A 15,619-nucleotide genomic window follows, 5' to 3' on the forward strand; every position below is an offset into this window, starting at 1 on the left:
GGTCTCCTCCGGGGCAGGCGGGAATCGAACTCATGCGGAAGCGGCTTTAGCTTCTCAGTGCAGTGCTTTAACCCGCTGCGCCACCAGGGAGGGCCTATTTCCTCGATTTTTATGTTATCCTCCCTTCTACTAATTTTGTGTCTTTTTGTTGTTGTAGGTATAGTATCAAGTTGCTTGCTAGGGATTTTTCTTGTTTCTTCATGTGGGCCTGTATCACAGTTATCTTCTCTCCTTAGAATCCCAGAATCTGGTAACTTGTATCCTCATTTTTCACTAATCTTAAGGTATTTTTTTTTGGATCTGTTTTAATTTCCTCTTTTACCCAGTAACAATTAGGTAGTAGGTTGTTTAGTCTGCATGTAGTCATGGTTTTTCCTGTTGTTTTTCTTTTTTTTTTCCTTTTTCTTGTATTTGATTTCTAACTTTATGGTATTATGGTCAGAGAAAATCTTGGTAAAATTTGGATCTTTGTAGTTTGACAACTGACTTGTAACCCAACATATGGTTTATTCTTGAAAATGTTCCATGTACACTTCACAAAAATGCCTATGTGGCAGTTTGTGGTTAAAGTGTTCTAAAGATGTCTCTTACATCTTTACTGCAACTCCTCATTTAAAACTGTTTTTTCTTTATTTATATTCTGACTTGCTGGTCTGTCCATTGTTGTAGGTGGGGTGTAAGTTCCTCTAGTTTTATTGTGCTGTTATCAATATCTCTTTTAAGTTCAGTTATTAAATGTCTTATGGATATTAGTGCTCCATCACTTGGTGTATATACATTTATGAGCATTAATTCCTGTTTTATTAGGCTCTTCATTATAATATGTTGCCTCTCTTTATCTCTTATTATCTCTTTCATTTGGAAGTCTATTTTTAGCTAATGTAATTAAAACTGTTTCTTATTTTGTTTATTGTCATTTGTTATAGGACTATTTTCCAGATTCCAAGTATCTGTCTTTGTTAGTAATATGGGTTTCTTATAAACAACGAAGATTGAACTTTCTTATGAAACCTAATAAAGCACTGTATATTTAAGGTTACTGTTGAGATAATAAGTGCTGATTGCCATTTTGTTAAATTTGGGGGGGCTGTTATGTCTATTTGTTGAGGTCTTTATGTTTTATGTTACATTTCCATTCTTTTGTGTCACTTCCATTATTTTTTTGTTGTTTAAAAGTTCTGCTGAGGCTAGTTCTTACTAATGGGAAAGTCTGGATTCTGAATCATCCTGACAGACCATGTTTTCATTCTTCAACCCCTCCTCCGTGTTTTATGATCCAGGTATCTGAGTCAGGTACTTCTATATTATTTCTTCTGTTACTTTATAATAACCCCACTAAGGCTTCTTTCATGTGCGGCTTGTTGATAAATGCTTTAGTCTTTTCTTTTCAGTGAAGCTCTCTACTCTTCCTGTCCTGAATGTCAATCTTGTAGGCTCAAGGGTTCAGGGCTGGAAATATTTCTCTTCAAGCATTTTAAATCTGTTTTACCATTCCCTCTGTGCTCGTAATGTTTCTATTGAACGTACGGTGACAGGCCGATGGGTGTTCCTTTATAAGTTATCTTTTTGCTTTGGGTTTTTAGTGTTCTGTCCTTGTCATTAGTTTTTCAACAGCTTTATTATAATGGGTGTCAGTGTGTGTCTGTCTGCTATTATTTTGGTTGGAGTTCTTTGGACCATTTGGATCACAACACCTGTTTTTTTCATGTGAGATGGTTTTCAGCAATATTTCTTTAAATAATTTTTATGCTTTTCTGCTTCTCTTCTCTTTCCGGGAATCCCATGATATGGGTATTATTTCTCATTAGGTAATCCAAACGGCTTTTACACTATTTTTTTTTTAAAGATTTATTTATTTATGCATACAGAACTGGGGTACAGGCCAGAGATGCGGAGGGTGAGAGGATTCACCAGAGACAGAGTGGGGAGCAGAACAGGCAGATCGACGAAGTACACTGCTGAGGGGAGCAGCGGGCAGGTCAGGAGAGCTCTGCCACGCCATGTGGGTCACCTCCGGGGCAGGCGGGGATCGAACTCATGCGGAAGTGGCTTTAGTTTCTCAGTGCAGTGCTTTAACCCGCTGCGCCACCAGGGAAGGCCCTATTTTCATTTTTTAAAGTCTTTTTTTCCCTATGTATTTCTATTTGTGTCTTTTCTAACAATGCTTTTAAGTTCATTAATTCTCTCCACTGTTTTTGTTTGTCTGCTATTGAGGCCTTCAACTGTATTTTTCAATTCAACATAGTGCTTCTTGGCTCCATTACTCTAATGTAATTGCCTGATAAAATTATTCTTGGTCTTTACTCTATTGTGGCTTTGGGTTCCTTAAGTCAGGTTCTGCATGACTCTCAATTCAACTCCTATCCAGTTTTGTTTTGATCAGTGTTGTTCAAACACTTGTTCAAACACTTCTTCTGTTTCATTTTTAGTTTTCATTGTTTGTAACAGGGGTGAACTTTGAGAGTGTTGCCTTTGCACCTATGAAATAATTTTAGAACTGGTACTGGCAAGGGTAGTAGATACAAAGGACCAGGGTAGTAAGGCACCCGCCAATCACCTCCACTGATGATCAGGGTTTCAAGCTTCCTACAGAGTTGTGGGTATAACTGTGCGGTGGGGGTCCACAGTGCTGCCCTCCTCTATGCCAATTCCTCAGTCCAAGTGTCCCCGTCGGCTTCCGCTTCTAGGCTATTTTTAAGCAAGAGATGCAATGCTGGGCATGCAGTGTAGTTGATATGGAGTCACAGGTCAGGAGTAGTTCTCTTTTATTTTCTAGCACAGAGACTTATCCTGGGGTTTGTTTGTGTTGTTAACAGATGCTTAAACTCTGTTTTATGCAAGTATTTGCTTCTAGTGTGGATTTAGTTCTTGGATGGGTGGCTGGGTATTAGAGGGGGTGGGAGCATGTGGTAGATATTCTGAATATCCCAACCTGGGCGAGTAGTAGTGTCTTCTAGGAGGGCACATAAATGTCCAACCTGTTTCTCCAAAACTGACTCATACTACAGCTGTTGTATGAGAGAACTTCAAGCTCAAGCAAGTAATTCTCACCCTACAGCCTGGTCCCACAGTCCTACAGATGTGCACCCTCTGTTCTGGATACCAACTTGTGTGTCTTCTTAGCCAGTGAAGTGTCTGGCATTTAAAGTCCCTGATGCTGGCATGTGTCCTGAGGCCCCAACTGTAGAGGGTCCCACACAAGTACCTCTTCTCTAAGACTGTATTACCCCTGAAGGCCTGCAAACACAAATTAGCTACAAAGACCACTTTAAGACAACTGGGTAGGGCCCTTCCTGGTGGTGTAACGGTTAGGACACAGCACTGCAAGCTAGCCGCAGCAGCTTCAGTATGAGTTCGATCCCTGGCCCCGGAGGTGATCCACATGGCACAGCAGACTATTCCTGACCTGCCCCCTGCTCTTTGTCACTCTGCCTGTTCTGCTCCCCACTCTGTCTCTGGTGAAGCCTTTCACCACCTCTGTACCTCTGGCCTGTGCCCCAGTTCTGTATGCATAAATAAATAAATCTTTAAAAAAAAAAAGAAAAAGAACAACTGGGTAAACTTAAGTATGGGATAGGTTTTATATGCTACTATGAAATATTGCTAGTTTGAAGATGGTGGAAGAGTGAAGACTGGATCTTTAATTCTCTTTTCGTTTAAAACGGTCTTTTTCCATACTTCTGTTGCTCATTTTAACCATTTTAGATAGTATCTACTTACTATGTTATATAATAGATAAGAATTTAGTTCTTTTAACTACCTTACTTCCTTTTCCCATCACCCCAGTGTAGTTACTTTGCTACAACTATATCTTCTCTATGGTTTGTACTTTTTTCCTATTAAAGACTCAAGTAGTGTATAATATGTATTTTTCCTTTTAGAGTTGATTATTATTTTCTTTGAATTTCTAATTGTTCTGTCATCTTCACATCTCTTATACTGCAACAACCCTCAATTTGGTTTTTAAAGCTATCTCTTCTTTCATAGAAGAGATTTTTATGAGGACAGCATTCGTTAACTATGGTTTAACTAACTTTCTCAGAGGATTTTGTAGATCCCAGGAAGCTAAAGAAGTTGCTAACATTTGTAACAACATAAAGAACTTTCTGAATTAGTTATAGTATTAAAAATGTTCTTAGCGAGGTCACAAATAATGGGCAAGAGAATACTCGTATAGGAAGCAGTCTATTGAAAGAGAACTATGTAGAAACCTAGAGAACTATGTAGAAACCTAGAGAACTATGTAGAAACCTAGAGTTCTTTAGCAAGTTCTATAGAAGTTCATTACACATATGTTACATATATATACACACACACATTACATATACATTCTACTGTCTGGGTTTCCAATGGCCTACCTGTTGTATGAAATGCTCACCTCCAGCAGAAGCAATGTCCTTAGTACCTTTGGAGGTTGATTCTGCCATACAAAGCAAGAAGTAGCTCGAGAGGAGAGAGCGAAGGAACGACCCCAAATTTGGAAGCATTTCACTGGTATCTCTGAGAATAGTCTTTTTATATTTCAATGTACTGAAATTACCTCCACGAACTAAGGGACAAAGACTCACTCCTATTTATACAATCAGTATATAGTGTAGAGCCTGGGATATATTACATACTCAAAAAGTGCCTGTGGAGCAAATCAACAATTTTGAATTCTTTTCTTTTTCATTATACTTTTGATATACTGCCTTCACTTTTTTCCTTAATGATGACCACTTTCTCCTTAATTGAAATATAATTAATAGCTACTGCTTTTATTTTTTCTAAAATTCCATTTTTTTTTTTTGGGTGGGCAACCTTCAAAATTTTTTAAGAACATACTGTGCCTCTTAAACACTTCCAATCTGATAACTCTGATCACTGAATCTGCAATGTCTGCCAGTTACTGTCTTAGTCATCTCATCACACCTAGCTCATTTCCTCCCTGAAAGCCAGTAAAATCTGTAGCCTGGGGGCTGCAGGCACAAATTCTATGGGGAATTTCTGGAGAATGTTCTTTCTTTGCTATTGCATGATGCTGATGGAAACTAATCACATCAAGTTTCCTAAAGAAAAAGGAAAGGAAGAAAAAGGAAAAGAAAAAAATTACGCAAATAAGATTGATTTTCTTAAATAAATAGGTTTTCCATCTTTTAGTCTTTTAACATGTAGAGTAATTAACACGCCAGTCTAGTCCCAAACAGGTTAGCTTTTTGGCTGTCGTCACACTGAGCAGAAGGATGGCAGCAGTGATGAGGAACTGATCACGGACGCTAAGCACCCAGAGGGGTATGGCTTTAAGCCTCAAGGAGAACAGGCCACAGTTCAGCATTTCACTTTATGTGATAACACAAAATTGCCAAAATCGTCAGTAGGTGGGCATTTCCATTATTATTCCCAGCTTAGGCAGATGCAATAAAAAGAATGATTTAAATTGTTAAGGCAGCCAAGGAGGAAATTTTGGCAGGTTCTGATGCTTCATCCTGGCATTTGATTAGTAACTTATTGGGGGAGGGGAGGGGTATGTCTCCTGAAATCTTGCACCTAACTTGCACATCTGTGTTTTCACATTGCCAGATTTGGGCCTGTTTCCATGCATTTGGTTTTATTCTACCGTTTCAGAGGTTTCTCTTGAGCATGAATAAATTCTTCCTGCTTTAATGGATACACACATTTTATGAAGTGCCAGGATTAAATCAACTCTGAAAAACATCAGCCAGAGAGCCTGTTGTGCAGACAGCTGAATAAAATGCTTTTAACGTTGTGAGTCGAAGAGGCCATTTAACTTAATCATTGAGGGCTCCCTTTATTTAACAAGGATGACCTATTTAGAACCATGACTCAGCCAGCCTCCCTTGTGAGCTGCTTTCCTTTGCTTAAAAAAAAAAAAAAGGCAAGAAGGGAAGGAAGGAAGAAAGATATAAGAAGTAGCTTGGGAGTTCTCTAGTCTCCTTTCCCTAAATATTTTAACTTGCAAGTCTTAGGATGGCTCAAGAAATTACACAGTACAGTAACAGGGCTTATCAGGCATGGAAAAATTACACAGGGAGGTTATTCTCCCATGTTTTAAAAGCTTTTATGAATTACTCTATACCACCTGGTATCTGGTTTCTCTACCTGGATTTTCTCTCCTTTCCTTCCCTTCCACCGTACCCTACCCTCAGGCCATTTCTTAGAACACAGCTTTCTGATGCCGCCTCTGCTCAACAACTTTTGTGACTCTTTGTTTTTCTGAGCATATTAAGCTTTTTTGAGACATTCACTGTATTCTACAGTCCAGACCCAATTCACATCTTTAGTGTTTATTATTTTTCCCCCTACTTTGGTCTAATTTCCTTCAGCCACATAGGCCCCTCCCTATCTCTCCTCCTTCTCTCCTTCACCCCTTACTGCCCTTAATCCCTCTTCTGTTATTCCTGGGCCTTCTGGTCCAAATAAAACCACATCCTCCTCTTTTAGAACAATTATAGTCCCAAGGAATCATTCTTTAAGTTCAAGGAAAGAGTATTGTGTGGACTGACCCTAGTTGCTCTTCTCTATGTGCTGAATGTTAAATAACAGAAGGTATATAGATGTTCACAGCAGACTAATAATACCAAGATAGGCTAACCTCCGTGTAAATTTGTTGATTGAGAAACCATAGAATTATATGAGAAGGGAGAAGTTAGATGCTGACTACTACTAACACTCCTTCCATCCAATGCAGATATTTATTGCAGGTTCAGGATTTCTTCTAGAACCACCATTAACAAAAATTGTTCCCATTATGGATAGCTGTATAGAGATTCCTCAGACTACTAAAATAGAGCTACCATACGACCCAGCAATTCCACTCCTAGGGAATCTACACCAAGGACACAAAAATATTAATTCAAAAAGATACATGCACCACTATGTTTATTGCATCAACAAATACCTAAATACCCAAAACTAGATGATTGGATCGAGAAGATGTGGTATATATGTACAGTGGAATACTATTCAGCAATCAAAAAGAAAGTCATGCCATTAGCAGCAACAATAATGGTGCTAGAAGGGTTATGCTTAGTGAAATAAGTCAGAAGGAAAAAGAAAAATATTGAATGGTATCACCTATGGGAGGGATTTAAGAGAACCAAATAAGACAGGGGAACAAAAGCATATTGCTATTACAATACCAAACACAACAAAAACAGACAATTATAAACCAGAGAGATCCTACAGGTGAGGGGGACAGGGTGGGATCAGAAGGAGGGAGGAATATGGGGTGATGATCAGAGGGGGTGGGGGAAGTAAGCATTGTTATAAAATGAATAATGTAAATAAATACATAAAAAATTTAAAAAACAGTTCCAAGAAATTATTGGGTGCCTTTTTTAAAAGATTCTGTATGATGGGAAAATTCTAAAGGACCTCTGAAAATTTATTTTTAAAGTTCTCAAGATCTTAATGGATAGCTTTTTTCTGAAAGGATGAAGAATGGCTGAGTGGGGCAGGCCATATGAATGCTTTTCTATGTTTTATGAATAGGAAATCTCAGAAGTTAAGATATTTTTGTTTATTCCCCCATCCTTAGCTGTATGGCATTCAACACCGTAGTCCCTCCTTGAATCTCTTGCAATATAGAAACCTTCCTGCCTCTATAAAAAGAATGTTCCTGCATGCAGTACCCTTCTTCAGCTCTAAAGCAACCAGCTGGTCTATGTGTCCTTTGCTGTAGGCTTCTAGTCAACATTTTCCTTCACTAGACCGCCCTTTTCAAAATTTAAATGAAACGCCTTTTTGATTTCTAGACGAAGAAGAGCCAAATGCTTTTGCATCGCTTGCACCATGCTAGAAAAAGAACGGAGAATGAGAGATTGTCCTCTGCCCACAGGACACTGTCACTGTGGTAGGAGATAAAGCAAATAAAAAATAATCCCTTAGGGCCCTCCCTGGTGGCGCAGCGGGTTAAAGCACAGCACTGAGAATCTAGAGCTACTTCCGCATGAGTTCGATCCCCGCCTGCCCCGGAGGTGACCACATGGCGTGGCAGACCTCTCCTGACCCGCCCGCTGCTCCCCTCAGGAGTGTACTTCGTTGATCTGCCTGTTCTGCTCCCCGTTCTGTCTCTGGTGAAGCCTCTCGCCGCCCCTGCACCTCTGGCCTGTACCCCAGTTCTGTATGCAGAAATAAATAAATCTTTAAAAAAAAAAAATAATCCCTTAGACAAAGACGAATACCATATGCTTTCCATGCGGTAAAGCAATAGAAGTAATGAATGATCAGAACCAAAACAAACTTTTAGACTTATAAGAACAAAATAGTGGCTATTAGAAGAGTAGGAGATAGGAATGAGCGCGTGAAGGGGTCAAATGCTAAGTGATGGGAGGAAACTATATTTTCAGTAGTGAACACAATGTAGTATATACAAACACTGATTTGTAAGGCTGCATAACTCATAGTCTTAAGAACTACAAGTTATGGGAAGAGCTCTAATGGCAATAGGGTATTGGCATTGAGATTAGTAGGGAGTGGGGCAAGAACAGAGGGGAAAAGCATGAACTAATTGTAGACAGTGGGTCAGGACAGGCCTCCCCAACACTGTGGACATTTTAGATTGAGATCTGAAGGACAGGAGGAAAACTACAGCCCACAGACCGAATTTGGTCAGATGTTTAATTTTGTGGATACAGTTAGATTAAAACACAGTCATGCCCTCTGTCTCCATATTACCTACGGCTGCTTTCATGCTGTGACAGCAGCTAACTGACTGCAACAGAGACTGCATAGCCCATAAAATCTAAAAGATTTACTATCTAGCTCTTACCTAAAAAGTTGATTCTGCTCCCCACCACACTCGGAGTGGTTAGGAGCCTGGACTGCAGTGACGACCATGGAGACAGAGAAAAGCAGAAAGATAGATTCAAAATACATTTGAAAAGTAGAATGTGGTTCTCACATGCTGATGAAGCACTCCCTTCTGATGAGAGCCTGGGAGTCTTGTGCTTCAGAATTCAAAGATTTGTGACCACTGAGAATTTGGCCAAGTGATGTTGATGTAGAAGGATTTACCCAGTGTGTTTCAAGTCAAGGGGGTCTTGCATAGCAGAAGTAAAAGTGGCACCCCGAGAGAATCCTTTGTCTGGGTACAATTGCTGCTAAGTCCTACTCATCCTTACGACTGACTGGATTCCCATCTCTCCCACCCAAACTTCCATGATGTTGATTTTTTCACAGGGGGCTGTACAGTAATTATAAAAGGTGGCATGAAGTCCTCTCCCCACCTTCTGCTCACTTTACCACACTAAGAAATGACTCTTCCTTAACTTCCTCTCTATCTCTTAAGGGAAGGGAATATCCAGAGCTTGCTCACCTAAGAGGAAAATCACAAGAGAGAAAGGTTGCTTTTAGAAGGAAAGAGAGAAGATCTACAATTCTTTGCATTTTTTTTTTTTATCATTCATTTGAGATTCTTAGAATGGCCCTGTTGAGAGACCCCATAGTAAAAGCACAGGTACCATATTTCTCTTTTATAATAAATCTATAAGAAAGACAACAGCATCCATCGAAATACTAAAGCAACTAAAGGCTCCAGGGTTGTTAGAAACTCTGAATTTCTGGGAATTGCTTGAGTATTTTAGCTTTCCAGAATGTTATGTTAAGCATTGGTATAGTAACATCAAATGCTGGCCTAATGATAGATTAACATCAACAAATCAATTCCAATTTCTATGGAACATAGTTTATTACTAGATGGTACTTTAACACTTGGATGCTGTTATGCTGTATCCAGAGTTGAAGGTAATGAACTATTCTGTGGTTACAGTCCTTTGGTTTCTGTAGTATTCCTAATGTTATTATACACATTTTTATTAAATGTGGTCACTATTGCTTTTCACCATCCGGGCATTGCATAATAATACAACAAATATGAGAGATTAATCTTGTATAATGGACTGATCCATTTTACTCAAAAAGCTGAAGTCATTCAGAGATAATAAAGAAAAGATCTGTCAATGGAGATGAAGGAAAACTAATCTCACGTTGCTTTCATTCACAGCAAAACATGCGTTTCAGATTACACTGCACAAATACCATCCGCTTTATGAAACAACTCTCCTTTCCAATATATAGCTTGATGTCAGAATCTAAACCATTTTTCATTTAATATTAAGCATTGATGGGTTTGGAACTCCAAGTTAAAATTGGAGGTATATGCCCAATAGTTTACTTTTTTTTTGTCCTGGGAAGAAGAAGAGGCAAAGAACTGGAAAACATGCTATAAGGAACCTGTTCTATTCCCTCCCTAAATTTTAACATTTTAGCAAACCTTTTTCAATGTAACTGCAGTGCTTAGGTGCTGAAGCCTATGCGAGAGGAAAAGCAAACAAATAAAGGCAAAGGCTTCCCTTTCAGGAAGTACCTGAAAGGGTGAACAGAAAAAGGAAGGGAACAAGGAGAACCAGGGGTTTTGTGACACAAGGTTGTCTGAAATAAGACTGGAAGGAAGCTGCATCACATCCTGGACGCATTATAAAAGGAGTGTTTTATAAAGGAGAAATCATTAAAAGGATTCACACATCTATTTGCATGAATTAGCAAACCCGGGAAAGCGTCTGAAATGTATCACAAGTGCTGACCTGAAATGAAGGTCACTGATTTCCCCACGACATCAATACACACTGAGCAGAGTTACATGAACAAACCTTGCCAGCCAGTGTTGAAAGACTTTCGCTTTCAATTATCTTCAGCTCCTCCGTGGACTGGTCATTCTTTAAAAAAAAAAAAAAGTAAAACAATATTTTACTGTACAAGAAAATCCTTAAAGCACATTTTCCCATCTACCCAGTTAGGGGCTAGATTGTATCTTACAAATATAGCAAAAATAGCTGGTACAGATTCATGGTTGCCCATGGTTACCAAGAGCCACTCTCCTGCTACTGTGCTTCAGACAAAGCATTCTCATGGCTGGCGGGGAGAGGCAATAGAAGGAGCAGAGAGGATAAACAAACCTAATTTTGGAACAAAAAACTATGGAGGATGCCGAACCTCTCTTGAGGCAGATGGAGGAAGAACAAAGTCATACTCTGAGGCTTCCCAATGTAGAAGCAGCTACTGTCAAGCCAGGAGTGGGTTGAATATTTGTCAGCTGTGCTCACCTGCCCCAGTTACAGCCCTGCAGTGGGGCACATTTATCTGGTTCCCAGGGATTAGAGTCATCGTCTGCACGCTACCAGTGCAGATCCAATTCCTCATGGGTTTGCAAAGATAACTGTAACAGGACAGGACCAAGAACTGCTGCACTTAAACATTCAGACATGAATGAAGAATCATCAGGGTTTGCAGGTCCAGCAATATGAGACCCAGAACCATGTTTAGAAAGCATTTTTTTTTCTAAAAAGATATATTTACTTATACATACAGAGCTGGGTGTATACAGGCCAGAGGTGCAGAGGCGGTAAGAGGATTCACCAGAGACAGAGTGGGGGGCAGAACAGGCCCACTGACGAAGTACACTGCTGAGGGGAGTAGCAGGCAGGTCAGGAGAGGTCCACCACACCATGTGGTCACTTCCCAGGCCAGGGATCGAACTCATGCTGAAGTGGCTTTAGCTTCTTAGTGCTGTGCTTTAACCTGCTGCGCCACCAGGGAGGGCCTAGAAGGCATTTTATTCAGCTCCCATAAGAGATTTTGATAATAATTTTTCACAATATTTATGTCCTAATTGAGTCACACAACACATACACACCCCAAAATATAGATTGTTACATGGTGACTATCACAACAGAACAGCATGGAAGCAGAACAGGAACCAGGCAGCAGGTTACTTGTTTTCCTAAGCTCATTATGGAGAAACATTAAAGTAACTGAAGTAGATTTCCTGCAATCACGAGGTTTCATGACCAAGGAAGAATGATGTAGTGTTGCAAGCCCTCATCCAAACAAGCTCAGATCGAAGGCTGCAATGCAGACAAAAAAGTAAAACTAACTTCTGAACTAAAACTAACTTCTGCCAGTTCAGCAATTTCCTCCCTTTTTCTGGCAAAGGAGACATTCCCTTTTCCAGGGAGGAATCCTTCTTTGTGGATCAGGTGGGCTCAGGAGGTACTGTTGTAAACCAGTTACCCCTGAAGCTATATACCTAGACTTAGACTTTCTGGCTACTTAAGTTAATTCATTCCCTTAGGGATTATCTTGGTTTGGTTTGAATGGGATCCTGTTGCTTGCATCTGAGAGATCAAGAGCCCAGACCTGATGGTTTTACTAGTGAGCTCTACCAAACAAAGAGAAGCTAACACCTATCCTTCCAAAATTGTTCCAAAAATCTCAGGAAAAGGGAATGTTTCCAAACACATTCAAAAGATCAACATCACTCATACCAAAAACAGATAAGGATATCACAAGAAAAGAAATCTACAGAACAGCATTCCTGATGAACAGATACAAAAATCCTCAAGAAAATATTAGCAGATCAAATGCAACAATGCATTAAGGAAATCATACAACATGACCAAGTCAGATTTATTCTAGGGATACCGTAATGGTTCAACATATGCAAATCAATCAATGTAATTCACCATATTAACAAAAAGAAAGACAAAAACCATATAATTATATCAATCATTTGATAAGGTTTAACATACATTTATGAATAAAAATCTTAGTAATATGGGAATAGAAGGAAACTACCTCCACATAATTAGGACAATTATGCCAAATCCACAGCTAGAATCATACTCAATGGTAAGAAACTTAAAAGCTTTTCCTCTAAGATCAGGCACTCAACAAGTATGTCCCTTCTCACCTCTGCTATTCAACATAGTATTAGAAGATCTAACTAGTACAATGAGGCAAGAGAAAGATATAAAAGGAACCCAAACAGGAAAAGAAGTAAAACCACCCCATTTGCAGATTTCATAATAATATACACTGAAAACCCTAACGATGCCAATAAAAAACTATTAAAGGCCCTTTCTAGCGGTGCAGCAGATTAAAACACAGCACTAAGAAGCTAAAGCCACTGCAGCATGAGTTCGATCCCCTCCCCCAAGGTGATCCACATGGCGTGGCAGACCTCTCCTGACCCACCCACTGCTCCCCTCAGCAGTGTACTTTGTCAGTCAGCCTGTTCTGCTCCTCACTCTGTGTCTAGTGAATCCTCTCACCGCCCCTACACCTCTGACCTGTACCCCAGTTCTGTATACATAAGTAAATCTTAAAAACAAAACATTAGAAACCAATTTACATAATAGCTTTCTCCAAATGAATGAATATTCATTAAGCACTTGGGAAATTGCCTAGCACTTAATAATAACCCCCTGGGAAAGTAGGTATTGTCTTTTCATCATCTCCCTTGGTCACAGAAACTTGCTACCTGGTTTCCTAACTCTGGCGTTGTAATGTGTCCTTGGCTCAGTTCACACTGCTCATTGGCACACTGGGTTTACTAAGGCTGACATCACCCATGAGGCATGTGGTTAAGAAGGACTCATGGCTAGAGCCTTGGTTAAAAACAGCTTCACATAGCCTGTGTTCCTTCAGGGTTTCTCAGCAACCCTCTCCCCTCCCCAGTTTCCACTCTGCCGTGTCTAAATTCTTTTAGTGGGCTATTTGATGGGCATCATTTCTTTCATTCCACTTTGCTGCTTTCCCCCCATGTTTGCAGTGATCAGTTCCTGTCAAATCATTTTTGGTGATTTTATGGAGCCTCTTACAGTCAGCAGAGTGTTAATCTTGGGATTGCTTGACAAGGTTGGCAGAAGATCTGCGATAGACTGTGAACATGGATTGCTGGGGTCCCGATATTTTCCCAAGCTTGACTACATTTTTTTTTTAAGATTTATTTATTTGTACATACAGAACTGGGGTACAGGCCAGAAGCTCAGGGGCGGTGAGAGGCTTCACCAGAGACTGAGTGGGAAACAGAACAGGCAGATCGACGAAGTACACTGCTGAGGGGAGCAGCAGGCAGGTCAGGAGAGGTCTGCCACGCCATGTGGTCACCTCCAGGGCAGGCGGGAATCGAACTCATGCGGAAGCGGTTTTAGATTCTCAGTGCTATGCTTTAACCCACTGCGCCACCAGGGAGGGCCTTGACTACATTTTTACCTTGGGAACAGAGATAGTGCAGTTTCTTCCTCTCTGTCCACCATTTCAGCTTAAGGTAATTAAAAATACATTTATATGCTTGTAAGCAAAAGAACCCAAGGTATCATACTACTTGTAGGACCTTTTTCAAGCCAGTATTCACCAATTTGAACAAATTGCTTCTGACACATCTCACCACTGCTGCGAAAAATTACTTGCTGCCTGGATAATCCGGCAAGTCTGTGCTCTGAACATGCTCTGATGGCACCTTTTTCAAATGGTTCATTTCCCCCTCAAGACTCAATTCAGGCCACATCTCTTCTAGGAAGCGTTCCTGGAGTCTTTAGCACAGGGCCCTTAATTTCATCCTAATTGTCACTCCAGTGACTGGTCTATTGTGGCATTCAGTGTTTGTTGAGTCATACTGAAACATCTGAAGATGTCAGCTGTTTTTTATGTTTATGTCTCTTTATATATCTATATTTTTAAAAACACTAAGTAATTTCAGGCAGCACGTGGTTTCTCTGGCCTTACTTTTTTTTCCTCTGGCTGTTCAAAAAGCTGAAGGAGATTTACTGTGTACTGGGAGACTGGGTAAAAATTACACAAACACATATGCGAAAACATGTGTAAAGCTCAGTTGAGAGGGACATAAATGAAGTGTCTTTTAAAGATGGGAAGACAGGGTCAGACTTTCCTCTGTTACCTCTAAGTAGTTCCCACCCAAATCTTATTTTTAAGTTTTCACCACTATTATTTTTGTATTGTTTCCAAAGAGCCTCCTCAATATTTTTTCCTTTACATTTTAAAAGCTTAAATGCAAAAATTCATGTGAATTTTCAACCAAAATATGAAATGTGAATAATTTTATCAGTGATATTTCATTTCATGATTAGTAAATGATGCATTTTCAAAGGCAGGCTAGAATTTTACCAGGAAGAATTTAGCTCATGTGAAAGTACGCATGCATTTGCGTCTTCTCAATGGGTGTGTCTAACTTTACAAACACGATGAGACTTTATTCACAGACAGACTGGCTTTCTGTTTAATGACAATGATGTATTACTCTATTGTGATTGGTATTCTGCTCCACCCAGTTTCTAAGAGGGGCGCTGGTTAGTGAAGAGCAATTCCCCACCCAATAGAGAAAAGGTTCTTTTCTTTATGAGAAATAAAGGGATGTGGGTCAGAGGAGGGATCAAAATGAGGTGAAGAAGCCAGAGGCTACTAAGAATAATGAAGGGTCCCCAAGAAAAAGGTACATGTGAAAGGGGAGAACGAAATGGCCTTTTACTTCAGTTTAGTTATAAAGACCCCAGGAAAGAGGAAACTCAGTTTAAAAACAAATTCAGCCTCTATGCTTCACATGAACTCTGCTTGAAACATTGAAGCAGGATTTCCTTCTGTCCTGAACCTTGGTATGGGCTGTTGTTTTGCTTCAAATTATGTTTTGAAATTATGGAGCAGAAGCCTCTTGACCTATCTGAACATGCCAAATTATTTCAGTAAAACCTAGCTTTTAAAATGTGGATGGCAATATCCCAGTGGAAATTTTTTCTTGAGAGACCATTTTCTCTACACTACTTCC

At 39.8% G+C, this 15,619-nt stretch overlaps 1 protein-coding gene across 1 annotated transcript in view; it reads right to left on the reverse strand.

Moving 5' to 3' along the window:
- PRTFDC1 (phosphoribosyl transferase domain containing 1) overlaps positions 1-15,619 on the reverse strand; it is a 77,154-nt gene that overhangs the window by 10,386 nt on the left and 51,149 nt on the right. Inside the window, exon 4 of the mRNA XM_012731268.1 lies at positions 10,650-10,715. Within this exon, the coding sequence (XP_012586722.1) occupies positions 10,650-10,715 (66 nt within the window). The remainder of the gene's footprint in view (positions 1-10,649; positions 10,716-15,619) is intronic.

The sequence above is a fragment of the Condylura cristata genome, unplaced genomic scaffold, assembly GCF_000260355.1.
Source record: "Condylura cristata isolate star-nosed mole 26May11 unplaced genomic scaffold, ConCri1.0 scaffold00030, whole genome shotgun sequence".
Lineage (NCBI taxonomy): Eukaryota > Metazoa > Chordata > Mammalia > Eulipotyphla > Talpidae > Condylura > Condylura cristata.